This window comes from Aspergillus melleus, assembly GCF_016097325.1.
Source record: "Aspergillus melleus strain CBS 546.65 chromosome Unknown contig6, whole genome shotgun sequence".
NCBI lineage: Eukaryota > Fungi > Ascomycota > Eurotiomycetes > Eurotiales > Aspergillaceae > Aspergillus > Aspergillus melleus.
In genome coordinates, this window is record NW_025763375.1 from 1760119 (window position 1) to 1786952 (window position 26834).

The following is a 26834-nucleotide window of genomic DNA, read 5'->3' on the forward strand; positions in this document are numbered from 1 at the left end:
TAAGCCCTTATTAATACGATCACCATGTTCAGTTGTACGAATACGCTCCTCTCGTTCTCGCATTCGCAGTGGTCAGCGGTTCCGGCACCGGGAATCTTCCAACCAAGCTTGTTGAACTGCCCCCAATAATTCGTATGTCCAACATCCGGGCGGCGCTCTCATTGGGGTCCAGCTCCCGGGGTTTGTTGTGAAATTATTATCTAATGATGAGTAATGGGAGATCGTGGCCCTGGGAAGAGTGGTACCATATATAGACAATTGTCAGTCATCGTTGAGAATCTCGGGGCCAGTTGCTGTTTAGACACCCTGGCCAGAATCTCTGATCTTTGCAGATACCACCGTCAGGCTTTATTGGGGAACCTTTACACCGACGAAGAAGCTTCGGTATGGAACGGAAAGTGAGTTGGTGTCCTGTACTGCACGAGATCATTAAGGCCCGCTAAGGATGCGCTCTGCACAAGAGCATATTTGGGCCGACGATCTTTGTTCATGAAGCAAAAGATAGATGAATGCTTATGGCTCGATAGTAAGTCACTCTTTTGGAGAAAAAACAATACCAAAAGTGATTAATATCAGCAACAACAGAAATGCAAATTATGGTACCATTGAGATCAATTCTATCTCGTGATCTATAAGGTTCAGCCAATCTTTCATCAACTAACCCCTCAATCCACCCCTCAATCCAACCACGCCAACTCTCAAAAAATCATCATTCTCCTCAATCCGCTTCCTCAACTCACCCTTGGAGTACTCCTCAATATCCCAAGCGGCCCAGACGAATCGACCGTGAAGAAACTTCGCCTCTTCGGTCGTAGCCCACACGGCGAATGAACCAGGCAGGTCAGCTAATATATGTCAGCTGTCGCTCTATTATACTTCGGTTGTAGGTACTCTTACGGTCATCGAAAGGCAGATCCGACTCGGAAAGGCCCATTCTCTTGAACTCAGCACTGTAAAGAACACCCGGATGGAAACTGACGATCTGCAATTCCTCGGGATTGGCGTCCTTGGCTATCTGCTGGATCAGCATCGTACCCGCGTTCTTGGTCAGTCCGTAGACGGGACGCTTTGCGGCGAGAAACAGCTGGGAGTCATAGAGCATGTTGATGGCTTGAGTTGCGACGTTCACGATAGCCTAGGGAGTTTAGTACCTTGGCGCCGATGAATAGGACATGAGGGCTAGAGAAAGGAGAACAAACTTTCGGTCGGTTATTCGCCGTCTGGCTGGTAAACCCTTGAACCAACTCCAGCGGCCCTCGGACATTCACCTCGTAGGCTTCCCAGACCTTGTCGGCTCCCAGTTCTACGATGGGCTTTTCCTCCGAAAAGGAGGCGGCATTTAACACCAGCGTGTCGACCACGATGCCATCGTTGCTGAGCTTGGCCCAGAGCTCGCGCACCGAGGCAGGGTTTGCCTGGTCGAGGATGTAGGTGAGAATGGTAGCTGACGCGCCCTTCTTCTCGATTTCCGCTCTGAGGTTGGCCGCGGCGTCGTCAAGAACGTCTTGTCGGCGCGCGGCGATGATGGCCGTCGAGACACCGGCAGTAACGAAGCTCTTAACGATAGCATATCCAATGTTCGTGGCACCGCCGGTGACCAGAACAGTCCTACCGGATTGGTTCAGCTCTGGTCGAGACAGGGAGGTGGTGGGCTGGGCGGTTCGATGGACCACCTGGGTGAAATTGGTGGTGTTTTGTTTAACGGATAGTTCGAGAGCCATTACGGATATACTTTATTAGCGCGGTAATGGTTTGATCTGATTCTGAAGACGAGGATTGATTGCGAGTGCTGAATGACAGTTGCATCTTGTTCACTCCATCTAGTTATATACTTCTTCCCTCTCGGCGGGATGGCGGACGCCCCGTCCCTTTGGGTTAGCGGCTGTCGAGCCTAAACAGCGGGCGCTAACTGCATCGGGTTGGTGCCCGCTGGCCTCCCGCATTGCGTCTTCCCACCCGGTCTTCTCTTCGCAGACCTTTCCCATCCATCTCTCTCACTATGCTTCCTCTCGAACCCAGAGCTTGCAGTTCCTGCGGAAAGGCGAAGCGAAAATGTAGCAAGCAGCTTCCGACATGCAGTCGTTGTCAAATCAAAGGCCTCGAGTGCGTCTATCCGACTCCGCGACCGTCTTGCTTCGTGCTGTACGGGGACGATCTCAGTGACCCGCCGACCCTGCGGGATGCCGCACCGGCGGACGCGGACATACGACTCCCCACGCCGACACTGTCTGCCCTAGACGGGCTCCCGTCGACCCCGTCAGGTCTCAATCTTGTGTCGTGCTCCAGTCCGTCAGTTTGTCCGACGCTGTCCGACCTGCAAGAAGCGTGGTTTCTCACGCGAGACTCCTGGACCGTCCAGCCCCTCCACATAGTCCACTTATCTCCGACCACCGTGTCCGCTGGCTGGCGGTACATCAACCGCATCCGCGCATGGCTGGCGGACTGGACCACCGGCGCCCGCAACCCGCTGATCCACTGTCGGCTATACCAGACCCGGTTGCCGAATAGCATCCAAGACGCCTTCACGGCATTGTCAAGCTACCAGTCACGCACGCCCAGCACGGAGGAATTCATCTATCGCATTCTCGAGTCGCGCGCCGCATCGCTTGTCGATGGCCAGAGCCAGTCCGATACGGACCTATCCTGCTTCGAGCACGTCAGCCGAGTCCAGGCCCTGATCATCTACTCTACCATCCGTCTTTTCGACAGCGATATCCGCCAACGCTACCTCGCCGAACAACAACTACCCACCCTCTATTCCTGGTCAAACGTCATGCTCTCGCGCGCCGCGGAGAACAGCCATCTCCTACTCCAAAGCTCTCTAGAGGATGTCGCTCCAGGGTTGACACAGCCTGTCTCGCCCATGCAGCAGGAAGAAGTCCTCTGGCGGGCGTGGATCCGGTCCGAGAGTATCCGACGCACGTGGCTAGTCGCGCAGATGGTGCATGCCGTCTACCTCGCTATGCAGGGACGGTCTGTCGCATGTCCTGGAGGTATCATGTTTACGACCAGGAAGGGTGCGTGGGATGCGGAGTCGGCACATTCGTGGATGAAGTTGTGTGCGGAGCGGAATGTGGGGTTTATGCAGCGGAGTTGCATGTACAAAGTCATGGAGGAGTATCGACCAGACGAGGTGGATGAGTTTGGGAAGTCGATTATGGAGATGGACTTTGGGGTGGAGAGGATGAAGAGTTGGGGGGAGGTACATTAATCTGTCTTATATGTAGCGGAATTCAGCTTGTGGTTTTCAATATAGCACGGATGATATATACTGTGGTTTTATTAGATATATATAGTTTGATATTCTCTGCATCTCCAAGAATCAGCATGTCACGCCTACTTCATAAATTTGGGAATCTTTCAAAAGTTTGTAGAACCACAAGTACAAGAAAGACTATTAACACAAACCAAGACTGATGTTGCAAGGCTAGGATAGTATACCGGTAAGCCTACTGCCGTTTATCCTGTTAACCATGAGTGTTTTTGGCGGCGTAGAAGTCCTAGTTGAACAGACTATCCATTGCTCTTAGCTGCCTACGAGAAGTTATCCCTATGACTAAGACACCCATTTTTAACTGAACATTCCAATGCCAGTTAAAGGTTTGTTTGAGTAGAAAGCCCACAATATGTCACAAAGGAGACCGTAATTTCAAACACATTCAGGTTGATAGCAAACCAATCATCCCGACCGATAGAATCATAACTTCATCCCATCAATATCAATACATCCCTTCGCCATCCGCGAAAATAGACACACATGTTCTCATAATACAATGCAAAATCAAGATCACTCGACCTTCACATTCACCACATTTGACTCAAAGTCCCCTCCCTGGGCCTTCCCGTCTAATCCCTCCAACTTTCCACCGTTTACATCCCCCTTCTTCCCCTCCCATACGCCATGCCACCTCCCTTTCGCCTTAACACTATACTCGCGCCCCGCCTGCAGCTTGACTGGTGGCAGTCTCACTTCAACCTTCACCGAACTCTCGGGCGCGATCTCCACGAGATCCTCCTCCGAGGGAGGAAGTTTCCGGTTGAACTTGACAATGTCGATGGGTACGTTCTGGTCCTCGACTTCGTCGTGGATGTCGAATACGCCGAGGACGCCGGCGCGCGGATCTAGCGGTGTGTTCCATTTCAAGACGGTAATAGGACTGGTGGAGGGATTGTGGATTGTTGTTGTAATGGTGAGGTCGGGCGTTGGTGTGGAGGAGAGGGAGATGAGTTGCGGGGCGAGGATTAGGACTTGGAGGGCTAGATTGGTGGGGAGCATTTTGCTTTTTTGCTTTGTTTTTCTTTGGTATTTAGTTTGATTTAGAGGGTTATTCTGTAAAGTGGAGGATATGGATGTGATAGCGCAGTGTATAATCAGAGAGGACAGATAGCTAAGTAGGACAGATAGGTGTGATACAGTGATAGTGACTGAAGTGGGGGACAGTCAGACAGTCAGATCCCGTCTGGGCAGGTTAAATAATGTCTACGGATTCGCCACCAGCCAACGACCACCGCAGCCAAGATAACGAATGTCTCGTGCTGCCGATCGCTCTCGATCTGATGATACCCTGCAGCCTGTCGTCCGTGAATCACCGCCCCTAGCCAAGCCGTTAGGGCCGGGCATTTAATAAAGGGATCGGCGAGGGCTGGCATCTAGGGTTGTATTCACTACTGGTTAGCGGCGTCAGGTCTGACACTAGTTAGCTAGCAGCCCGCAGTTGATTAATTGCAGAAAGACCGAGACAGACGCGATGGCTGATGCTGGTGTCATGCAGGCAATCTATCCCATTCTCACGCCGACGCGTCCAAGACTTTGGCTTAAGCCACGGAAAGGCTTAAGAGGCCTTCCCCGGATTGAATCATCTCTGCGCATTTGTCGCCATCAGGGGCTGCATATCGGTGTTGATTCGGACCCTGAGATCGCTATCTGACATGTGTGACACTGATAGGTGTCTACAAAAGGTGTTCTCGTGTTGGCTAGATCCTTCGTCAGCCCAACTGCCCATTACTCCGTACATTTGTACTGTAGATCTTCGCCGCGACAGGAAACCCCTGACGGAGCGTATCTCAGCCAAGACCCGGGGCACCGCCGGCCTAGCCAACGGCGTGGGCTGATACACCTGCACGCCTACGTCCGTGGCTCTCCGTGTCGACTCTAGGACTGTGCTGCGCTGCGGAGAAGGCTTGCGCTGCCCTGAGTATACAACGTTCCTGGACGGACGCCCGCCGGGCCAAGAGAGCCAAGAGCTTTGGACGTGGTAATTTAGATGCATGAAAGGCTTCTCTTTACCTCAACTGTGTCTGATCGACACGGAGGTGAGCGAGAATTGGCTTTCGCGGTGTGTTATTCGCCGGGAGATTTGCTGCTGATACTACCTCGACTGTGTACCGCGAGGGGATAGCACATGTTCAGCCGGAAGAGCGACGGGGGATGCTTGAGAGAGGGGATAGTGAGGATGGATAGCAGAGAGAGATTCAGGTATAAATCCGGCCTCAACTCCAAAGTAATCCAGTTCATCAACTCGATCTCAATCGCTCTCTCAAGCCCCTCAGATCAATTTCCAAGTCCAGCCTTCATTTGCTCAACAGCCAAGATGCGTTTCGCTACCGTCTCCGCTGCTCTCGCTGCCTTCGCCTCCACCGCCGCCGCGGTGCCCGTGAGCGATGCGGCCTCAGCCTCGCCTTCTCTCAGCGTCAAGCTGAGCCAGATTGACAACACTCGCGTCAAGGCCGTTGTGACCAACTCCGGCAAGGAAGATGTGGACTTTGTGCACCTGAACTTCTTCCGTGACAGCGCTCCTGTCAAGAAGGTGTCTGTTTTCCGCGGCAGTATGAGCTCTTCCCCTTCCCTTACCGTCCCCTTGCCCGTATACTTTCGCCAGCACAATCCGTCTCTAACAACTCGCAGAAAACGAAGTCCAATTCGAAGGCGTCAAGCGCCGTTTCCGCATGAACGGCCTCACCAAAGAAGCCATCACCTCGCTTGCCGCGGGCGCCTCCATCGAAGATGAATTCGACATCGCCTCGACCTCCGACCTCGCCAAGGGCGGCACCATCACGCTGAACAGCAAGGGCTTCGTCCCCGTTGTCAAGAACGGCAAAGTAACCGGGTACATCCCATTCACATCGAACCAGCTCGACGTGGAAGTGGACGGACCCAAAGCGTCCAAGATCACCAAGGCGATTGCCCAGAACCTCCGCCGCACCAGCCTGGAGAGCTGCTCTGGCGACCAGAAGTCGGCGCTCGAGAAGGCGCTCAGCAACGCCGCCGACCTGGCCACGCAGGCCGCGGACGCCGCGGAGTCCGGCGACGCCGATAAGTTCGAGGAGTACTTCATGACGACGGACAAGGAGACCCGCAGCACTGTGGCGGAGCGGTTGCGGGCTGTCGCGAAGGAAGCGTCTTCGACCTCTGGCGGCTCGACCAAGTACTACTGTGAGGATACCCTGGGATACTGCGAGCCGAATGTCCTGGCGTATACGCTTCCGTCGCAGGACCTCATCGCGAACTGCGATATCTATTACTCCGAGTTGCCGGCCCTCGCGGAGGAGTGCCATGCTCAGGACCAGGCCACTACGACTCTTCATGAGTTCACTCATGCCCCCGGTGTCTACTCCCCTGGTACGGATGATCTGGGATATGGGTATGATGCCGCGACGCAGTTGAGCGCGAAGGATGCGCTGAACAACGCAGATTCGTATGCTCTGTATGCTAATGGTAAGTGGGGACCTGGTTGATGAAACCTAGCATATTCCGTTTGGAAAGCTTGTTGCTAACTTTATTTGCTACAGCTATCGAGTTGAAGTGCTAGATGATGACGGCACAGATCAGGTGGAATCGGATCCCGCGCGACCCGAGGATTGAAATTCTGGGGACACTCAATGATTAGAGTGTAGGGAGAAAGGAGCAAATAGTGTTACTCAATGCTATCATCCCAGTCAATTTCCGTTTCGGGTAACAGAACCCTATCTCGCCACTGTAGATCACGTCACTGGATGCTCTCCTGCGTAGATGGAAGTATATCCAAAGTCTAATCTATCCAGCTCTGCTTCTATCGGTGTCGAGGATACTTCAAACCCCGTGGTGATGGGACCCAGTTAAACTTGTTTAAGCCTTAACGTCACAAGGTGACGCACGTTGTCCACGGCGGAAATAAAGGACACTGCTGTCGCGATTTGATCTGCATTCCGTGCTTCACTGTTGAATCCGTGCATCCCAAGTTGAATGGCCATGTCTCTGTCTGTGTCTATTGCTAGAATCTGTCCGCGGACGTCCGTGGTCAGGCCCTCTCGTCCCATTCGCTATGTCCTCCCATCCTCCTCGTCCCGGCGATCAATGGCTCACGCGAACCCTCTCCCTGCCTCATCGATGCCCAGTGAATCATGCGAGGCCATTTCGCCCTATCCCTTCAAGCCGTACAGTCTAGCTCCTCTTGATATGACCTCCCCTTCTCCACACCATTTCACATCACTTCTCTTTTCCCTTCCTCCGAACCATCTCCCGCACGCCTTGAATCGTCTCGAGGGCGCCGTACTTCGTCTCATTACTCATTACCCTTTCTTGACTGGGAACGTGGCACCGTCCTCTCTACAATCTAGTGCCAATTCCGGTCTGAATGACAATCATAATGTATTTGAAGTCCAACCCGTCACGGCATCGCTCATGCAACATTCCCCAATGCTTCAAACACAACATCACCCGGCAACCAGCAGCTTCCAACCATCCGGCCACCCCCAAAAATTCCTACCTTTCCCTGAATTCTCGCTTCCGACTGGGCCATCTCCCGCCCTCCGATGCAAAGCCAATGTCCTCGGCGACAAACTCGTGCTTGTCTTCGGTTGGGATACGCGCGTTATGGATCCTGGCGCAGTCTTTGCCGTCGCGCGCGCGCTGGCGGAGTTTTGTCGCGACCTGATGGCAGCGAGAGAGGAACTGCCTGTCTCGGATCCATGGTCAGAAGCACAGGGACAGGGTACAAGGTCGTGCGATGATGTTTTCAATGACCTTGGACTTTCGTCGGCAGGGCAAAATTGTCGGTGGAGCGCAGGCAGGCGAAGCCGGGTGGGTCCGACGCCGACCGAGCAGGTCTCGTTGATGCCAGAGACTCGCACGGCGCGGTTGAATGGAGACAAGATCGCGATGCTGACCGATGCGTGCAATCTGCTCGTTCGGCGAGTCGCAGGTGATGCGCTTCCTGGACGGCTACATGAGGAGGATGTGGTTTCTGCGGTGCTAGGAGTGACTGGGTCGAGGGCTAGGAAGCATCCTAAAGACTGCTACTCTGAATCCGAAAGAGTCCCTGCCGATGAAGAAACAATCACCGTGGCCATCGACTTGCGACATCTCTCCCCGCTGCCCAGCTCGACAACATACATGGGGAATGCGACCGTGTCGATCCCCGTTTCTGTTCAGCCGAACATCCTTCCTGCGCTTGATGATTCCCAAATGCGTTCCATACTACCGGATATCTCGCCCCAGGATCTCTATCAAATCTGTAATGTGGCTGTTTGTCTTCGTGGACGGATTGGTGCTTCAGAAAAGGACAGGGAGAAGAACACCACTTTAAATACTGACGGGAAATCTAGCATGGGAAATGGCATGCAAATTAACTCACTGCGACCGCTGGACTTTTATATGGATTTTGGACCACTGGGACGAGTGCGTGATGTCAATGCCCCTAGTGCCAGGGAGAATGGAGCATGTTGGATTCTTCCTGAGCAGGAAGCTGGTGGCTGGGATGTCGCGGTTACGGTAGATCAAAATGCAATGGAGAAGTTGAGCACGGATCGAGTAGTGAGGTGGGTTGTGGGCGGTGGTTTTTGATAACAAGGCCTATGGAAAGAGAGGTGGTATGGATGGTCTGCAATCTATAATATACACGCTGCTTGTTTATAGGTATTCATGCTCGTTGCTCGTTAGTCGTTATAATATGCCGTCTCATGATTCAATCATGATGCTTGGTCGTCTTTGGTAGCATGGACTTCAGGCGACTTTGTACGGAACGGTAAGACCTTTTCACTCCGACCGTGAGTTGAAGCCTTGCCGTGCGCACTGTCATGATCGGTTCCTGCCGCATGCAAGCTATGCTGGATCTTGTGTTTCGAATTATCCACTTTCTCATGCAGCGCTCGAACTGTGCGCTTGGCCTTGCCGTATCCCTCTATTCCAGCTAATACGGCGTACGATTTGCTGATTGAGACATGGGACATGTCGACACCTTGGTCTTGTAGTGCGTGGACGAACGCACGGAAGTTGGCAGCCGGGGGACGATAATGACCGCTGTTCTTCGATTAGCATGGGACAGAACCAATAGACAGCAATAAAGGATCCTACCTAAGTGGTGCTAGACTTCGCAGCTGTCCCTCCTTGATCTTGATTAACCCTGCCGCCGCGATGCGAGCACCTCGTAGGAACGAGGAGTGTTGGAATGCGCCGGATTCTTTGATTCCAATGTAAACACGCCAGGAAGTATCGGCGACCTAATCGTATTAGCACGATACATAAAGCGATCAACGGGAATGATCGGACGCGTACAAATATCCACATGTCGCCCCTTTTCACAGATTTCCCCCGTAGTTGCTTCAATACTCCCCCGGGTGTCGCATGAACCAGTCGCTTCACGAATTTCGCAGACTGATAGTCATCTTTCTCCAACTTCTCTATCTCATCACTGGAGGAACTCAACGACGACTCCGCCGAATCCGAGTCAGAGTCCACTAGACCGGCACCCTCCGCTGACGAAGATAAGGAAGACGAAGAGTATGAGGCATTCGTGAAGTTCCCTTTAAACGGCGGCGCATCTTCCTCGACTGGCACCACCCCTCGCAAACTATCCTTGAACCTGGTACTATCCGTACAAACTAGCTCCTCATTCTTCGCCCAGCGAAATCGCCCGGCCACATCCACCCTGACCAGGTAATTCATTCGCTCCTCCCTGGTCAGATACCGCACCTGCTCCCGATTCAGTCGCTCACGGGAGCACTTCGGCAACTCCAATTCCTTGCCTTCGCCGTGGTCAAGCCAGTAGAAGAAATTCTGCTTCGACGGCGAGTTCATCCAATAGGTGTGGTATTTGCGCAGGTTACTCCCATGCCGATGTTTCAGGTCCACCATTTCCAAGAAGTACTGCAAGTCCATGGTCTTCGCGGACGTGCCGGGTGGGAGGTCATGCGGACGTGTCGCAGTGGGCGAGGCCGGCTGCGACTGGCATGATGATCGAGGGCTGTCATCAGCAGGGGATGTGGGCGTTGGGCCGAGACCGGTGTTGTCGTCGCCGCCGGCTTGTTTGGCCACGCTAACGGCGCGCTTCCAGTTCAGTTTGGCTTGGCTTTTAGGGGTGTTGTTGGTTTCGGAGGAGGGCGCGGTGGGCCGATGGAGGAGGTGCCATTCGGCATCTTTAACAGCCTGTCTCTGCATGTTAGCATGCGATGCGATTGTGCCAGGGGAAGGGAAAGAGAAACTGTACCTCAACCCATCGTGTTGATGCATCTAGTCCTAAGCCGCACAGCTCACGGCGTGTGCGATAGCCACGATATGCCCTCTAGAGATCACAGATCATACTAGGTCAATCTTTAGGCCTTCGAGCAGAGCAGAGGGGCGTACCTGGATGATGCGGGCGGCATTCTGGGCCGTGACGTCATCGAGGGGTACCTGGGACCTGGCGGTGGGGATGTTTGCATCGGTGCTTGCCATCGAGATCGTAGAGTCGATGGAGATGGAGGATCCGCTGTTACTGCAACAGACATGTGAATGACAGGTCGTCCGAAGAGAATATCGATGGAAGAGACAAGACCAGGAAATATAAAGAAAGAAAGAAAAGACGAGAGAAAGAGAAAAGAAAAAGGAAGAGGAAAAGGAAACGGTGATGTTGATCGGCTTGATTGGGCTTAGCGTGACGCGTGACGGTGGCGGGCTGATCCCGTCCGGTTCAGCCTTGCCTCGATGGATTCAACATGCATCTACAATTCTATCCATGCCATTCTCATTTTCATTATCAGACACTATTCCGTTTCAACGACCAGTTGACATCCTTCCAGTCTATGTGAGCCTGCAGTATATAACTGCACTAGGGATGGTCTCGGATAAACACTTCACCCGTTACTCCGGCATTTGCACTGGATCCGTATGGCTTCTCCTTGGTGGGTTGACTTTTCCGAACAGTCAGAAATAGCACCCAGCAAACCGCAAACCCCAATAGAGCCTCAATGAGAGATAGCTTTTGCCTAACGAAGCTAAAAATATTAACAAGCCACAAACGAGGGGATACTATTCGTCTTTGGTAAAAAAAGAACCCCAGCGTACCGTGCTTGGAGGAATCTATTAAACGCTCAATCCAGCAGGGAACTAAAGGAATCTCGGATGAGCACCGAGAGCATACTCAAAGGGCATAGTGTCCCAGATATACTCCCCGAGAATCTCCCGGTTCTCCAATAACCGATTGATAGCTTCCAGGCAGCTCTTGGCATCACAACTTGAAATTGCCGTCGCTCGCCTTTCTGTACAACCTAGTGACTGCTGTCAACTTCGCACAATATCTTTCTGGAGGCAGCATGTTAATCGAGCAGCCGCATGCATGGGATAATCCTCTCAGAGGGAAGCAGCACAATGAAATCGAAGACATAAACTTTCGCGATTCCAATTACGGCCGAACTCCCTTGTTTTGGGCCGCCGAAGATAATCAGACCGAGACGATCAAGTTTCTCCTCGAATCGAAAGCTGATGTCAATGCCCGCGATCGTCATGGTCGAACTCCGTTGTTCTGGGCCGCCAAGAACAATCATTTTCTTGCGGTCAAACTTCTTCTTGAATGGAATGCGGACGTCAATGCCCGGGATCATCACGGCCAGACGCCGTTGTTTTGGGCCGTTGACGATGATCAGATAAATGCGATCCAGATTCTTCTCAAATGGAATGCAGCTATCGATGCCCGTGATCACCAGGGCCAAACCCCGTTATTCTGGGCTGCTCAACGCGGCAAGGTTGGTGCGATCAAGCTTCTCGGTAAGCGAGGTGCTGATCTCGATGCTCGCGACGATGAGGGTCAAACTGCCTTGATCTTGGCGACTCAGGGTTTTTGTCGTGAGGCTGTCAGCTCTTTACTGTCGGCAGGTGCCAATCCTGATATCGAAGACAAATGCGACGGTCGGACTCCGTTGTCTTGGGCAGCGGAGACAGGCTATGAGGAGATGGTAAAGATACTAGTGGATGGAAACGCTACAGTCGATGCAGCAGATGAATCACATCGAACCCCACTGATGTGGGCCGCGATGAAGGGTCATGCTAAAGTCGTCATGATCCTACTTCAAAATAACGCAAATGCTAGCTTGGAAGACATCGATAATCGGACATCGTTTTCATGGGCTATGGAGCATGGACATAAGCATGTTATTCAAGTGTTGGAGAGACATTTTTCTCAAGCGAGACAAACTAACATACCTGTGCCTCCCACATCAAGTGTCTCTAGCCTTGACGCATTGCGAGAGTTATCTCTGACCGAAACACCCTCCGGGGATCCCATTCGCCTCGGTAATCAGTTGATATCAGCAATTGATGACGGAAATGAGAATGAAGCTCAACGTCTTGTCCGAGAAGGGGCTAGCTTGAATTCACAAGACGAGAACGGAATGACACCGCTTTCCAATGCTGCAAGGCTTGGACAACTGAACATAGTTATTCTCCTACTGTCAATGGGTGCGGATGTAGAACCAGTGGACGCTTTCTCTCGGACTCCCCTTTCATGGGCTGCAGAAGAGGGCCATTCCGACGTGGTTAAGGTACTCATCGAGAGCGGCGCCGATGTTGATCTCGGTGATGAGGAGGACATGACACCCCTTTCATTTGCAGCGTCTGCGGGACATGACACCGTCATCGCTATGCTGCTAGACGCCGGGGCAGATCCTGATAACCAAGACCAAAATGGCGATACCGCAATATCACTCGCAGCGGACGCAGAGGAATTCTCGACCGTGACTTTATTATTAGAGAGGGGTGGTATGCCGGATGGACATGGCGATTCGTCGCCGTTACAGTGCGCCACAGATGCCGGCAATACAGCGCTGGTCAAGTTATTGCTTGCGAAAGGTGCAGATCCGTATTCTGATGCCTATAGCATTAGTGAATATCCCCCTTTGGCCGTTGCAGCAGAAAGGGGGAACGAGGTGATTATGAAGCTGTTGTTAGAATGCAACATCGGATCGGATGAAACCAAAAAGGAGCATGTTCGAAGAGCTTTGACGGAAGCTTCTTCGCAAGGCCATGCTGGGATTGTGCGAATTTTGCTCGATCAAAACCCTTTTGATGGTATTGAAAACGTCAACTTGGAATCAGATGCGCTCTATTGCGCCGAATCTGAGGGTTTCGACGAGGTTGCCCGTCTCTTACGGCCTTATTTTTCAAATTGAGTAATTCGTCATTGGGTCATGCGAGTAAGCAAAATCGCTTGATGCTCTGGCACCTAGGTATCAATACTTGCCACAATCCTCATACTATATGGTCAGGCTCCACTTGATAATAATGTCAGGCCCATACCCTCTTGGTGTGGAATGCCTAAGGCAATACGCCAAGCCATTCGTGTTTGCTCGAGCGCTGTCCTCTACACCCAATTTCATCCTCTGCAACCATCTTTTTTATCAACCCTAATAATTACTCTCGTGTATTTCATCATCATTTCTGAAACTCTCATATCGCCACAATCAGGCTTGTTGTATATGTATTGTACTTCGCTTAGAATCTCTTCTTCTCACTGTATGTTTGCTATTTACATCACTTGTTGACACAACGCCTCTCAGTACAACGAATAATAGTCTTCGCATGGGCCATCAATCGTCACATCCAACAATACAGAAGAGACTTCCTTTTCCCCCAGCGCCATAAACTTATCACTCGTTGAGATGGGCCATCCTTGGCGCTTCAACCCAGTCTCGGGGTCTTTAGCAAAGGCCACCCACAGATCTTGCATCTCCTGGCTCACGGCTTTCTCGAACGGAGTGTTCGGTCCAAACACGTCGTCCGCGGTGCCGAAAATCAATGGCAACTCCGACGAATGGTACGCCCCAAGACTCGGAAGCGAATCGATGTTAGAAAAGTTTCCTCGATACTGATACCGATAGGTGGTCAGGCCAAGTTCCTCTCGGCGGGCCGTCGAGTAAGGCACCGGACATTCAAATTTTGAATACGTGATCTCTCTGGCTTCGGGGGAGTCATATCCGCCAGCCATCAAGGTCCCTTCGTCCTTGTTTGACCCGAAAAGGGCTGGCTTTCCGCTCACGTGTCGACGGTGATACTGCTGCGTGTAATTGTTGAAGACGACTTTGTCATCGATGTACGGGAGGAAGGTCAGGTTACTGCCCCCTCCAGCACCGAGGTAGGATGTGATTTTCGCCGCAGGAACAGAGCGCAGACAAGCAAGCTCCTTCTCAGCGGATCCGGCACACCCAAAGTGCGATGCTACTGTGCTGAAGTTCGAACCCTGCACATCATTCGATCGCGTGTCAACTGTTAGAAAGGCCGAACCCGAGTTACAGGCAAACCCCTGCACGATCGGATCGTCTGGATACGCGAAGTTCAATATATCGGTACTGCTGGCCCCGGCGCTTTCTCCCCAAAGAATCATCTGCTCGGGGTTTCCGCCAAACTGCGCGATGTTCCGGCGCACCCATTCCATGCCAAGACGCTGGTCGAGGATCCCCAGGTTTTGATCCTTCAGCCCACGAGCCGCGGGGAAGCCGAAGATATTCAATCGATATTGAACGGCCACGATGATGTGCTCCTGCGAACGCTCAATCCATGGTGATGGAATCCAGGGGCGAACATTGGTGCCGCCGTAAAGGTACTGGCCGCCGTGGAGCCAGATGATGACCGGCAAATCCTTCTTTCCGTTATTCGGAGCCCAAACACTTAGCGATAGGCAGTCTTCGTTTATGGCTCCTGCGACCATAGTTTGGGGGGCAAACTTTCCAAACGGCCCCTTTCCCATGGCGATCAGGCTCTGCGGACAGGCGGGGGGCATTGCAGTCGCGTTGACCAAGCCTGTGGAATGGTCTTCTAAGCCCTGTGGAGGAAGCCATCGTCGGTCGCCGACTGGTGGCTTTGCATACGGAATTCCGAGAAATTGTCGAACATTTGGGTAACTGCTGTTGACGGTTCCCTGAACAATGCCATTGGATGTTTGAACTTGCAACTGGGTGAATCCAGGAGCGGCCGTAGTAGCGGCTATCACAGCCCCAAGAATAACTAGCAACTTCATAGCAAAGGGAGTATATCTGCGACGAGATGTCTGCGTGTCGGGTTTGTCAGTTGGATGAAGAGAACTTATGAAAATCTGGGGAATTCGCATTCGCTCGGATATACCGAGTGGTCGGCCCCTTAGTGACGCTAGAAACTGACGATCCGGATTTCGGGCCACAATAACGGCTTTCAACAATTTCCTTTGACTTCTGGCCCAGAGAGAAGAGCGATCGTTTCTAGCGAACGACGTACTTCGTGGTTTGATTTTTGTCCACCTTATACGGCATCATCCATGCCTAGCAGAGGCTGGCAGCTGGTTGCTAAGATTCGATTTCCATACACCGATGCACTCCTTACAACCATGCCTCGTGGAACCTGCTGGTAAAAGCTATATATGCATTCTAGAAATTGCTATGACAGCAGTATCTCTGGCCATGTCGTAGAATTATGATTAATGCCCACAGTCTACTCGGTAGTCGGCAGGTTCCCCATGTCGGGATTTCCGAGTCTCGATCGACGTAATCCCAGCTGAGCATCTTGCTTGGTTTGCTTATGTTTCAACAGCTCCTGCGACAAGAGTTAGATCGAATGCCATCTCCGGATTCCCCCTGGGCTAGTTGAATTTTGCTTTTCATGTGGCTGTGGGGCTTTGCATCTTCCCTACCCTCGGGTCTATTTTCTGCCACCTGATCGCATCTTCGTCCTCCTCTAAGATTCAACACAAGCTATAAGACGCGAGGCCATCCAGGACGCTCTATAATTTGTGAATTCTGGTGGCATGAGTTGCTTCTCTTTGTCTCGCGACGCCAAAGATCAGAGTGAAGACCTGGGAATCCAGATGAAAGGCAGTCAACTCGCTCGAAACTCTGAAAACGCAGATCATGTAATGCTCAGTGTTATCATGACTTCATATTTCTTTCTCAAGTCCTACGAATCACCGTAATGACTATCAGTCTTGATTCATCATCTCTAATCAATAAAGAGCGTTAGAAGAAACAATGGAAAAGGACCACGTGTCACAAGAAGATGCTCACACGTATCAAATGACAGCGAGAAACGGTTCCTCATATTTATTACCACCAGACATTTTCAAGATTCTCTTAAGGTCATTGCGTCGACCTTAGAATCTCAACTTCCGACTCACGATGAGTTCCCATTTCGGTAATTGCGGTAAGTGGATCGAAGCCAAAGACCATCAGCGGAAGTGGAATGTCTGCGATCGACACGCCGAGATCATGGAAATGTCATTGGACCGTGCTAAGCAAATATCACCAGCTCTGTGATCTCGGCACTAAGAAGCACAAACCTTGCTACGGATCTGTGAGCTACGCAAATGATCGACATGATCCCTCGCATCCATACCGTTTGAGGAAAAAGTCTGATCGATTCAGCCATGCAGAAGGAACCCGATCAGCCACCCTCACAGAACCATTGCATTAACTCACCAGATCTCTGGCCCCATCCTTGGCTTTGGAATAGGGGAATTACCCATCCACTGCTGTTCAAAGCCAAATGATATCTCATAGAAAACTCCACTCAGGCAATGATTTTCACCAAGACCGCCACAAACATTCAGATCGTGTGACGTAGCAGCTTCCACTGATAACAAGGACAAATATGTAACGAGCTGCCGCCCAGGTTCGTCTGGTTAGTTTACCTTATCCTCTTCTATCTCATTGCACCTCGATCTGTCCGGCCGCTGACACTATGGCCTTCAATATCACCGAGCATGTTATTGACAGTCAGTATATTCGAGAATATCCCCGGTCTACGGCGACACAAGATGCATCCTTGAGGCTTGCAATCAAGAAATATGCGCCAACCGACAACCCAAAACCACTTCCTGGCGATGTGACGATAATTGCGGCTCACGGCACTGGATTTCCCAAGGTGCGCAGGTTTTCTATACGCCAACGAGTGCGATACTAACGTATTGCATCGCAGGAACTCTACGAGCCATTGTGGGAGGATCTCCTCGCCCGAAGCAAACAAGATGGATATCGTATCCGGGCCATTTGGATGGCGGATGCCGTGAACCAAGGAGCCAGTGGGGTCTTGAACGAGGAGCATCTAGGAAATGACCGTACGCCGCCCTTCAATCTCATCATCCGAATCACATGCACAGAAGAGACTGACATATCTCATCAGCTTCATGGGTCGATCACGGTCGGGATCTGCTACATATGATCAATCACTTCCGCGCCGACATGCCTCAACCGATTGTTGGTGTTGGCCATAGCACCGGCGGAGCCCAATTGTAGTAACACCTTCATCCCTTGCATTTTGCCAGTACATAAGCAAACTCATATTCAATGCAGGGTTCATCTTTCCCTCATCCACCCCCGTCTCTTCACAACCATCTGCATCCTCGAAGGCTACCTTACAGATAATGATGTTGGCGAACGTGCCCGTGCTCTATTATGGACCACGCTGGTGAAGCCAGACGTCTGGCCGACCCGTGAGGCCGCCATCCAACAACTCCCCAAGTTCTTCAATCTCTGGGATAAGCGCGCTCGCGCTCGCTGGAACCAATACGCCTATCGCGACCTCCCAACAGCCATCCACCCCGACCTGCCCGAAAACGTCGACCCCAAGAACCCGCCCGTCACACTCACCACAACCAAACACCAGGAGCTCACGATGTATACCCGACTGAATCCGAACCGCCACAAGGAACTGGGCCTCCCCGAAGAGCTCGATAACAACAAAGGCTACGGACCCAGCCCTCCTCACGACCCGCTCTTTGTCCCCGACATGTTCGGACCCCTCTACGAAAGCCAACTCACCTACTGCCCCGAGCCACTGCTCGCATTCCGCCTCCTTCCTCATGTCCGGCCACCCGTGTTATTCATCAACGGCGAAGCAAGTGAGCTTTCTCAGTGGAAGCTGGGAGAAAAGGCCGCGGCTCGCACCGGTACAGGATTCAGCGGTAGCGGAGGCCAGGCGTATAACCGTGTCAAGCACGTCCTATTACCCAAGTGCGGACACATGTTACCCATGGAGAAGGTCCCGGAGACGGCGGGCGAGGTTGGGCCGTGGATCGGTCGACAGTTGCAGCAGTGGAGGGAGGACCAGCGGCGTCTGGCCGAGGGGTGGGAAGGGCTGTCGGTGAAGGATAAATCGACGATCGGGCCCGAGTGGAAGGCGACGTTCGTCAAGGCGATTAAATCGCATCCGAAGTATATTGAGATGAAGAAGAAGCATCGGAGCTCGAAATTGTAACCTCGCGTGGATATAACCATCTTAGAACGAGACTTTTGGATTGGAAATTGACCCGAATCTTGTTCTTACCTCGTCTAGACCCTCCGGAGTAAAATAAAGTACTAGTAACTGATCGTCAACAATTAGATCACACTTCGATCTACTCCGGTGTACTCCACGGATCCACATTGCACACACGGAACTCGGTCTTTGCCCGCGAGGATATGATTGCCGTAAATGCCCCACTGTACACAATGCTGAAATATTTCAAGGATGGTTGTGTGCGCGAGTCCCAAGCCCCATGCTCAACCGAATAATGCTCTTGGGCGCCTGAGCCGAGGCATGAAGCCGAAGAGGTACAGAATGGGGGTGTCACGAATGATGCATTCTAGGGTTGGAAGATTAGATTTTGTAGCTCATACGCTCATTGAGTAGCTATTGCATTGAGTCTATTTGTATAGCCACCCTACCTCCACTATACTGTAAATGAAACCATCCGTGCCACAGTCCAGTGGGAAGAGGACACATCCAAATGATATCATATGTCCGATAACGCTGGTGGGGCAGCAGATAGATTAAATATCCCTGATTGGCGGGCGTAATTGGCGTGTCTTTGCCAGAATAATCGAGCCAGGGCGTCAGACGCGACATGCTCTATCGTGAATGGGTTCGGTTCTCTCGCAACAATTCTAAGTGTTGGACTCCAAAGAGAAGAGTACACCACTGTCATCTATCACAGCAATTAGCCTTGTCATGAACGAATAACTTGTACTTAATTCTTTGTGCCTTTTGACATTATATATCTTGAAATGCATGGTACGGAATTGTCACATGTTCTATAATCACGCAATACCTGCCACATGCTATGGACAATACTATCTATCCGATATGTCTTGTCCGCAGGCTCTACGAAAAAGCGATGAAAACCCCCAAATTTATAACACCCATCACAGCAGTCTCCCTCAACGGCCTCCGGAGGGCATTCTCACCATAGGCATCTATTCCGTCCTAGAGCTAAAAGCTCTGGTTCCTACGAGAGATGGCACTGGCAACTCGAGTTGATCAGGTAGGAAGAATAGTCTAAGATCAGTTAAAAAAAGAGCCAATGGATAAAGACCGGTAAACTTCGAAAACAATAAAGAAAGATGTATGAGATTAGTCATATAACCCCGCGCACTGCACTAGTCCCGTTTGGGCACCTAGGATCTGTCTTCCCCTTCTCGTGCTTTTCAATTCATCCTAAAGTTCTCCGTACATGCGGGGATCATCACATCGTGTCTGAATCAATGTCTCCAAATACTCCAGGACCCGTCAAGCGCAGGAATGGCTCGAAGCACGATAAAACTGGATGCCTTACCTGCCGTTATAGGTACGGTCTCTTATCCCTTGCATGTCCCTGGTTTCTAAGCGTCGAGTACCAGGAGAAAGAAATGCATCCAAAACACGTATCCTGTATGTGGCGAATGTGTTCGGTTAAATCTTGAATGTGTGCGTGAGCCCATTCGGCATGTTCTGCCAGGGGAGACGGTCAAGGAAAGGACAAAAGGAGCCAATAATCCAACGCGAAAGCCAGCCATCCCTCAATCGGTAGAGAAGTCGCCGGAACTGGCAACTACGAAGAATGGGAACGAGCGGACTCTACGAAGACGATATGCAATGAATTACTACATCACTGTCTTGTCCGAGTTGCTGACGGTAAGCCAGGAATATAATTCGTTTCTGTCTGGTGAGCCCCCATATAAGAAGGGCGTGAAACTCGAGCTAAGATCACTTGCTAGCATTCATACCTATGGCAGTAGACTCGCCCGCTCTTGCAGATGCGTTGATTTCTTGGTCATCAGGGCATCTGGCCGCGACCAATGCATCATACCGAGTGACAGCCCTGGAAGCGCGGTCTACTGCGCTGCACGCATTGACGGAGACGATTTCGTCTGCGCCCGATGATTTGACCTGCTGCGAAACGAATGTAGCAACATGTTTGGTCCTTTTAACGTCGGAGGTCTGCCTTGGCGATCATACTGGATGGTACTACCATTTGAAAGGCGTCAAAAATATAATTCTGTCTGCTCAGTCGTCGGGAAGTCAAGGCACACACTTTCGAGGGACGGATGCCTTGAGACAAAGCTCGGAAGGTCAATGGATTTTACGAAACTTTGCTTACCATGACGTCTTGGGCAGTGTCACGTTAGGGGCCAAACCACTGATCAGAGCACAGTATCTTGAAGGAATCACTGGTCTCGTGGACACCTACCTTGGGGTGGCTTCCGAAATCTTGATGCTCATCTCGGAAATCAGTTGCCTCGAGCCGATGGAGTCGGTTTATGAGTACGTCGACGAGTCAGACGACAGCCCTTCTGTCTTCTTGGGTGGCCGTTATGCATCGCTCGAACGCAGAATTAAAGGCTGGAAATGCGAGCTTGACACGGCGCCTCCCCTTGAGGCGGTCGCATACGCATATCGGAGTGCCGCTCTTTTATACCTATATCGACGAATACTGCGTGCCCTTGACGACCGCACGCATCGTCGCGAAGAACTGTCGTCGATGATCAACTCGAGAACTCAGATTGAGGTCGCGAGGGTTTTGAAACATGTGTGCGACGTTCCCCTTAGCGACAAACCAGAGACTGCCCTGTTGTTTCCCGTCTTTATGGCAGGGGCTGAGGCGACCGAAGGAAACCACATTGAAATCGTTCGCATGCGGCTAGTTATCATGCAGGGAAAGCGACCATTTCACAATATCTCCCGGGCGCTGCAAGTTCTGGAAGGGCTGTGGACACGGCGTCGAAGTCACAGTGACGTGGATTGGAGGGACATCGTAGAGCAGCAACCTGTAGGACTCCTTCTGACCTGATAGTTAGCGAGAGTTTGCGGACAGGGGCCTCGTATAAGGCACGAGTATGAATGGCCCAGATCACACCAGCAGGACACCCTCAAGGCTCCGACCGGCTTTAAAAGTGCAAGAAATCCGAGATCCGCGCCGAACCCTCGTTCTGAACGACATTCTGACACAAATCATGTTCTGCCGATGGGGGCCAAAACGCAGCCCAACGCCGTGTTCTCGAAGGCAACCACAAAAAGGAGAAGAGATGGGCTATTAACGCTTGAATTTGGTTTCCAGCCTTTGCAAGCAACAATTGACCAGCCAAGTGCTATGTAACCTCGCAGCCATACGAGCCTTGCAATCGTTGCATCCTTTGGCGCGGCATTCCGGATTCCCGACCGACCGGGATTCGCACAACGCCGTCTCCGATCGTGGGCGTCTCACTTGTCTTTTAACCCCCTTTGCCCCAACTCCGAATCCCGTTTCCATGCATCAAGTGTGTGAACTCCGACATGCAGAACAACACAGGAACTGCTCAGTACGGCCAGGCGTGCCTGAACTGCGCCCGTGCCAAGTCCAAATGTGTCATGAGCGGGATAGGGAGTCGGGGGTGCGATAGGTATGTGCAACCAGCATGTGGCGTAAAGCTTGGCGAGATCTTGTTAATGAAAGGATGGCAGATGTCGTCGTCTACAGAAGGACTGCTGCCCGGCGCCCAGATTACGCAAGCGCAAGGCACCGTCGAAGACGGAACTTCTGGAGCAGAAAGTGGATGATTTGATGGCCTTGTTGAAACCGTCCGAGCCCCTGCCACAGCTGCCGCAACAAGGGTCTGAAAGGTTCCCGGCATATCCATCGCCTTTGTCTTTTACCAGAGCAAATGAGGAGGATCTGTCCAATGCAAGTGGTAGTGCGCCAGAGTCGCCGTCGAGCTCGGTCGTCCCTGACTTGACTCCTGACGAGGAAGAAGAGGTTCTCAGGGCATTCCGGACCGAGAAGCTCCCATGGATGCCAATCATGCACATTTCGGAGAATACGCGGCCCATAGACCTGAAGACCGAATCTCCGTTTGTCTGGTTATGTATTACGGCGATCCAGAATAGGTGCACGTCCCATACTCGAATTTTGTGTGATCGGGCTCGTGAAGAGGCCGGTAGGAGAATGATGCTTGAGTGCGAGAAATCACTTGATCTATTGCAGGGCGCTCTAATCTATCTGGCCTGGTATGACATCCAATAGCATGGCATCAATTCTTTTCTGACCAATCAGGATCACATTTTCTTGCCCCTCGGACAAAACCTCGCTCTGCACCTATACGCAGATGGCTTGCGCAATGTTGTTCAACCTCCGGCTTCAGAAGCCTCCGCCTCTGGATCCAAACCATGCTCTTCCCACCTGCAACCTTGCTGGTCATTTCACTCACCGCAGTATGCATGTGTCGCTAGTTCGCACCATGAACGAGCGAAGGGCGCTGCTTGGGTGTTATCTCATGAGTTCAGCGTACGTTCAGGCTCTCGCACTTGATATGCCACGCTAATATTGCTCTACAGCGTCTCCCAATTCGTTGGCCTCACCGAGCCGATGACTTGGACGCCACATATGACAGAGTGTCTGGATGTACTCTCCGCAAGTACGGAAACCCCTAACGACGCGGTCTTGGTGCAGCTGGTATCGACACGACGAATTACAGACAAGATCCCGATGGGGACTTGGAACTATAGCGACCCTAATCCGACCATGCGCGCTCCTTATGCCTGGCATGTAAAGGCTCTTGAATCGCAGCTGACTGACCTAACAAGCCGTATGCCCCTTCACCTTCATCACAACAGTGAGTGACTCTCAACTCATCATATCTCCAAAGAAAGGCCTAATCTGACATCATCATAGAAAACGTGATGCTCTTCCTTCAACATCTCAAGGTTGCTGTGTACGAAACCGCACTTCTGAGCGCACCAACGGAGCCGTGCAATGACACCGATATCAATCGACTGGACCATCTGTACACCTGCTTGAGCGCCATCAAAGAGTTCTCGGACATTATCCTGAGTTTTCCGCCCACTATATACCCCGATCTCTCCATGCCCGTCTACATTCTCATGTCGCACTGTTTCATTACACTCTTTCGCCTCTCGATGTTTGACTACCCAGGATGGGACAAGGAGGCCGTCCGCCGCGACGTCGACCTGCTGGACATTACCGGGCAGTTGGCGGAGCGAATGACTCAAGTACCGGCGTTGATCGGCATCGTCAATGATGGCACGCATCTGGATACGTGTACGAGATTTGCTGAGAAGATCTTGAGGCTTCGAGCGGGGTGGGAGGCGCGCATGGCAGGTGAGCCCGAGGCAACCGAGCCCGGAACGCTGGATCCCATGGTAGCGATCGATTCGAAGTTTGATCCGTGGTCGGATACTTCGTGGTTGTCGGGGGCTTTGATGTCTGGGGCGTTTTTTTGATGGGGTGCCCTTGCTTTCATCTGTGTATTCCACGTGGTTAGAACGTGGTGTGGTACCTTAGAGATTTATTGTGTATATAACGATTGAGCCTCATGTTAATGTTTTTTTAACGAGATTACTGCACCGAAACCCAATAGCCGTGTTTTTTCTGTATGCTATAGACTACCTAGATTCCAATCTCACATACTAAGAAACTTAATGCTAATCAATTAGAAACATAATAGACCCAAAAAATCGTCAGGGGCGAGGAAGCAAAACAAAGCCTTATGTCCGCACCGGAGCGGACATAACGCGGACTCGGGCCTTAGAGTTAGGAGTTAACAGCAATAAGGCTGTCCCGCTATCAGATCCGGACTCAGAGTCAAAAATAAAGCCCGTAATTCTCCTATTCTAGACCAAGCCCCTAACATCTACCCGCTCGCTAGTAAGCATTAGGCAAGAGGTACCTCACGAGCAGTTGGGTATGACTCTTTCTCAGCCTGCTAGCACCTATCAGGACTAGCTACGTACCTTAGGCCTTTAGAACCGGACTCGCGTTCGCACGAGTTTCGCCGCGATCAGCAGGGATCGGAATCGGGCTGCACGAAAGGGCGAGGGCTGCTGTTTTCTGACCGTCGGGGATCGCATCCCCCGACTCCGCCCTGTCCGCACGGGGCGGTCTTTGAGAATTCCATGAATCAGTCACTTGGAAAGGAGCTTATTTATTGATATTTGAGGCTGCTGGTGTTGTCAGATTTGGATTCAGATCAAAATATTCAAGTTTTACCTTATTATATATATTGTTTCCTGTTGATACTGCTTCAACAGGATCTTTTTGTTTTTCATCGGACATTGAAGCCTTGTTGCCTTAGATTTCTCACTCGGATATAACACTGCGACGTTCGCTTTATCTCCGCCATGTCGGACCAACAATATCCTGACGCTGCGAGCTCACCACCAGCGCGCGACGGTGCTGTGAACGCGGAAAATTCAAACAACAATGCTCTCTCTACGGACTCGAATCTGAAAACGAAAGAATCTACCCCCGACGCAGGCAGCACGCACTCGAAATCATCTGGAGCTTCGTCGACGACCAAGAACTCGGCGGACGAGCATGAGTGGATTCAGGGGATACCGTTGTTTATGGTGCTGGCGGGAGTGACGCTGGTGGTGTTTCTGATGTTGTTGGATGTGGCGATTCTGTCTACGGTTGGTGCTTGCGTTCAAGATTGTTTGGGAGTTTGATACTGACCGATGGGGTGTGCAGGCTGTTCCGGAAATCACGAGTCATTTTCACTCGCTGGATGATGTCGCTTGGTATGGAAGCGCGTATACGATATCGAGGTATGGCATTTCTGGAATGGTGATCGGGGATAGTATACTGATGAGGACAGTGCGGCTCTTACGCCTCTGACGGGGAAGTTTTATTCGCACTTTAGCTCGAAGGTGAGTTTCTCTGTACAATGTAGGATGATGGGAGTGGTGCTAATCAGCGCAGTGGACGTTTCTTTTCTTCTTCGGTCTCTTCGAACTCGGATCTCTTCTCTGTGGTGTCGCGAACTCGTCGAAGATGTTGATTATCGGACGTGCTGTCGGTGGTATGGGCGGTTCGGGGATGATCAACGGCGCATTGAATATTGTTGCTGGCGCGGTGCCGATGCAAGGACGACCTCGTGAGTGTTCTATATGTTTGGTTGCAGTGGAAAGGCAAGAATGCTAATAGTTCATAGCATTGATCGGTATTATGATGGGTGGTAAGTTGGTGTGCTCTTGGAATTGATAACATCAATCTAATTTTCACAGTCGGCCAATTAGGGCTTGTTCTGGGTCCTCTCATCGGCGGCGCCTTTACCACCTACTCTACCTGGCGATGGTGTAAGTTCGCCGTTCACCTTTTATACTAATATCGAATACTCAGCTAACCAACTAGGCTTCTACATCAACCTCCCCATCGGCGGTCTCGTCGCCGTTCTCCTCATCTTCACCAAAATGCCCGAACAAGTCCCCAAACGCCCGCCGATGGAAGTCTTCCGCGACAACTTCATCCGCAAATTCGACTTCCTCGGATTCGCTCTCTTCGCGCCCGCCGCCATTCAACTCCTCCTGGCCCTCCAATACGGCGGACACGTGTATTCATGGAACAGCTCGCGCGTGATCGGCCTATTCTGCGGTTCCGGCGCGACTTTCATCGTCTTCTTCCTCTGGGAGTGGCGCGAGGGCGACAACGCCATGATCCCGCTACGAATCCTCGGTCGCCGTATCGTCTGGACATCCTGTATTCTGTCGATGATGTTCTTCGGAATGACCATGGTACTGGCATACTACCTGCCGATCTACTTCCAGTCCGTGAGAGGCAGAACGGCCATCATGAGCGGTGTGGATTTGTTGGCGAATGTCATTTCCCAGTTGATTGCCGCTGTGGGATCGGGCATCCTGATGGGTAAAATCGGCTACTATCTCCCCTGGGCAGTCGCTGGCGCTGTTATAACCACCATTGGTAACGGCCTTTTAACCACTCTTTCGCCGACGACATCTACGGGTCGATGGATCGGATATCAAATCCTTACCGGATTTGGTCGTGGTATTTGCATGCAAGTCGTACGTTCCCTTCCCCATGCCCAACAACCCCAAACACCTTATCAAATCCACCGAGTTATATACTAACATGATCCTCGAATAAAAGCCCATGATCGCCGTCCAAAACGCCGTGACCCCCACCGACGTCTCTCCCGCCATGGCAACCCTCACATTCTTCCAGACTTTCGGCGGCGCAATCTTCCTCGCCATCGCGGAGGTGATATTCGCCGAGGGCCTGCGCGACAAGATCCCGCAATTTGCGCCGACCGTCAACGCCGAGACGATCATTGCGGCTGGCGCCACGGGTTTCAGGGACATTGTGACGAAGGAGCAGCTGGTTGGTGTGCTGTTGGCGTATGCGAAGAGTATCGGGGAGATCTTTTATATGCAGATTGGCTTGGGCGTGGTGGCGCTGTTTGTGGCGTTTGGAATTGGGTGGAAGGATATTAGGAAGAATGGACAGAAGAAGGGGGAGGTGAAGGGGGAGGAGAAGGTTTGAGCATCTAGTTTGGGTTGGAATCGGCATTTCAGTATGAAAAGGAAGGAGTTTATTATGATGTGATTATTCCTATAGATG

The 26834-nt window shown here is 51.7% G+C and overlaps 15 protein-coding genes across 15 annotated transcripts; 11 read left to right on the top strand and 4 right to left on the bottom strand.

Moving 5' to 3' along the window:
* Window positions 1-657: 657 nt before the first annotated feature.
* On the bottom strand, window positions 658-1974 carry LDX57_010319 (SDR family NAD(P)-dependent oxidoreductase; the record flags this gene model as incomplete). Its single annotated transcript, XM_046092073.1, has 3 exons — window positions 1200-1974; window positions 898-1135; window positions 658-845 (listed from the first exon to the last, which is right to left on the bottom strand). Exons 1-3 carry the CDS (start codon window positions 1719-1721, stop codon window positions 658-660), a joined length of 948 nt encoding a protein of 315 aa, XP_045948050.1. The 5' UTR covers window positions 1722-1974.
* A 25-nt stretch (window positions 1975-1999) lies between these two features.
* Window positions 2000-3211, top strand: LDX57_010320 (Zn(II)2Cys6 transcription factor domain-containing protein; the record flags this gene model as incomplete). The annotated part of the gene is made up of 1 exon (XM_046092074.1): window positions 2000-3211. The coding sequence occupies one exon, from the start codon at window positions 2000-2002 to the stop codon at window positions 3209-3211; it is 1212 nt and encodes a 403-aa protein (XP_045948051.1).
* Window positions 3212-3787: 576 nt separating this feature from the next.
* LDX57_010321 (uncharacterized protein) lies at window positions 3788-4276 on the bottom strand (the record flags this gene model as incomplete). The annotated part of the gene is made up of 1 exon (XM_046092075.1): window positions 3788-4276. The coding sequence occupies one exon, from the start codon at window positions 4274-4276 to the stop codon at window positions 3788-3790; it is 489 nt and encodes a 162-aa protein (XP_045948052.1).
* Window positions 4277-5591: 1315 nt separating this feature from the next.
* On the top strand, window positions 5592-6809 carry LDX57_010322 (uncharacterized protein; the record flags this gene model as incomplete). Its single annotated transcript, XM_046092076.1, has 3 exons — window positions 5592-5826; window positions 5906-6715; window positions 6790-6809. The coding sequence occupies 3 exons, from the start codon at window positions 5592-5594 to the stop codon at window positions 6807-6809; spliced, it is 1065 nt and encodes a 354-aa protein (XP_045948053.1).
* Window positions 6810-7660: 851 nt separating this feature from the next.
* ACS2_2 (acetyl-coenzyme A synthetase 2) lies at window positions 7661-8821 on the top strand (the record flags this gene model as incomplete). Its single annotated transcript, XM_046092077.1, has 1 exon — window positions 7661-8821. One exon carries the CDS (start codon window positions 7661-7663, stop codon window positions 8819-8821), a length of 1161 nt encoding a protein of 386 aa, XP_045948054.1.
* A 125-nt stretch (window positions 8822-8946) lies between these two features.
* On the bottom strand, window positions 8947-10690 carry LDX57_010324 (IQ calmodulin-binding motif protein; the record flags this gene model as incomplete). The annotated part of the gene is made up of 5 exons (XM_046092078.1): window positions 8947-9277; window positions 9332-9477; window positions 9533-10402; window positions 10464-10538; window positions 10601-10690. The coding sequence occupies 5 exons, from the start codon at window positions 10688-10690 to the stop codon at window positions 8947-8949; spliced, it is 1512 nt and encodes a 503-aa protein (XP_045948055.1).
* A 265-nt stretch (window positions 10691-10955) lies between these two features.
* LDX57_010325 (ankyrin repeat domain-containing protein) lies at window positions 10956-13666 on the top strand. The gene has a single exon (XM_046092079.1). It carries the CDS (start codon window positions 11548-11550, stop codon window positions 13396-13398), a length of 1851 nt encoding a protein of 616 aa, XP_045948056.1. The 5' UTR covers window positions 10956-11547; the 3' UTR covers window positions 13399-13666.
* Window positions 13667-13781: 115 nt separating this feature from the next.
* Window positions 13782-15565, bottom strand: LDX57_010326 (uncharacterized protein; the record flags this gene model as incomplete). Its single annotated transcript, XM_046092080.1, has 1 exon — window positions 13782-15565. The coding sequence occupies exon 1, from the start codon at window positions 15330-15332 to the stop codon at window positions 13782-13784; it is 1551 nt and encodes a 516-aa protein (XP_045948057.1). The 5' UTR covers window positions 15333-15565.
* A 1365-nt stretch (window positions 15566-16930) lies between these two features.
* Window positions 16931-17410, top strand: LDX57_010327 (uncharacterized protein; the record flags this gene model as incomplete). The annotated part of the gene is made up of 2 exons (XM_046092081.1): window positions 16931-17113; window positions 17168-17410. 2 exons carry the CDS (start codon window positions 16931-16933, stop codon window positions 17408-17410), a joined length of 426 nt encoding a protein of 141 aa, XP_045948058.1.
* A 20-nt stretch (window positions 17411-17430) lies between these two features.
* LDX57_010328 (alpha/beta fold hydrolase) lies at window positions 17431-18445 on the top strand (the record flags this gene model as incomplete). The annotated part of the gene is made up of 2 exons (XM_046092082.1): window positions 17431-17480; window positions 17542-18445. 2 exons carry the CDS (start codon window positions 17431-17433, stop codon window positions 18443-18445), a joined length of 954 nt encoding a protein of 317 aa, XP_045948059.1.
* Window positions 18446-20213: 1768 nt separating this feature from the next.
* On the top strand, window positions 20214-21275 carry LDX57_010329 (fungal specific transcription factor domain-containing protein; the record flags this gene model as incomplete). Its single annotated transcript, XM_046092083.1, has 1 exon — window positions 20214-21275. The coding sequence occupies one exon, from the start codon at window positions 20214-20216 to the stop codon at window positions 21273-21275; it is 1062 nt and encodes a 353-aa protein (XP_045948060.1).
* A 482-nt stretch (window positions 21276-21757) lies between these two features.
* LDX57_010330 (transcription factor domain-containing protein) lies at window positions 21758-23701 on the top strand (the record flags this gene model as incomplete). The annotated part of the gene is made up of 5 exons (XM_046092084.1): window positions 21758-21864; window positions 21926-22468; window positions 22515-22745; window positions 22796-23073; window positions 23133-23701. 5 exons carry the CDS (start codon window positions 21758-21760, stop codon window positions 23699-23701), a joined length of 1728 nt encoding a protein of 575 aa, XP_045948061.1.
* Window positions 23702-24424: 723 nt separating this feature from the next.
* LDX57_010331 (uncharacterized protein) lies at window positions 24425-25169 on the top strand. The gene has a single exon (XM_046092085.1). The coding sequence runs from the start codon at window positions 24599-24601 to the stop codon at window positions 24923-24925; it is 327 nt and encodes a 108-aa protein (XP_045948062.1). The 5' UTR covers window positions 24425-24598; the 3' UTR covers window positions 24926-25169.
* Window positions 25170-25250: 81 nt separating this feature from the next.
* On the top strand, window positions 25251-26344 carry LDX57_010332 (uncharacterized protein; the record flags this gene model as incomplete). The annotated part of the gene is made up of 4 exons (XM_046092086.1): window positions 25251-25353; window positions 25411-25434; window positions 25484-25555; window positions 25611-26344. 4 exons carry the CDS (start codon window positions 25251-25253, stop codon window positions 26342-26344), a joined length of 933 nt encoding a protein of 310 aa, XP_045948063.1.
* A 22-nt stretch (window positions 26345-26366) lies between these two features.
* On the top strand, window positions 26367-26756 carry LDX57_010333 (uncharacterized protein; the record flags this gene model as incomplete). Its single annotated transcript, XM_046092087.1, has 1 exon — window positions 26367-26756. One exon carries the CDS (start codon window positions 26367-26369, stop codon window positions 26754-26756), a length of 390 nt encoding a protein of 129 aa, XP_045948064.1.
* Between the last annotated feature and the right edge of the window lie 78 nt (window positions 26757-26834).

Coding starts and splice junctions, on each gene's coding strand:
- LDX57_010325 (XM_046092079.1), top strand. CDS start 11,548: ATGTTAATCGAGCAGCCGCATGCATGGGATAATCCTCTCAGAGGGAAG.
- LDX57_010331 (XM_046092085.1), top strand. CDS start 24,599: ATGTCGGACCAACAATATCCTGACGCTGCGAGCTCACCACCAGCGCGC.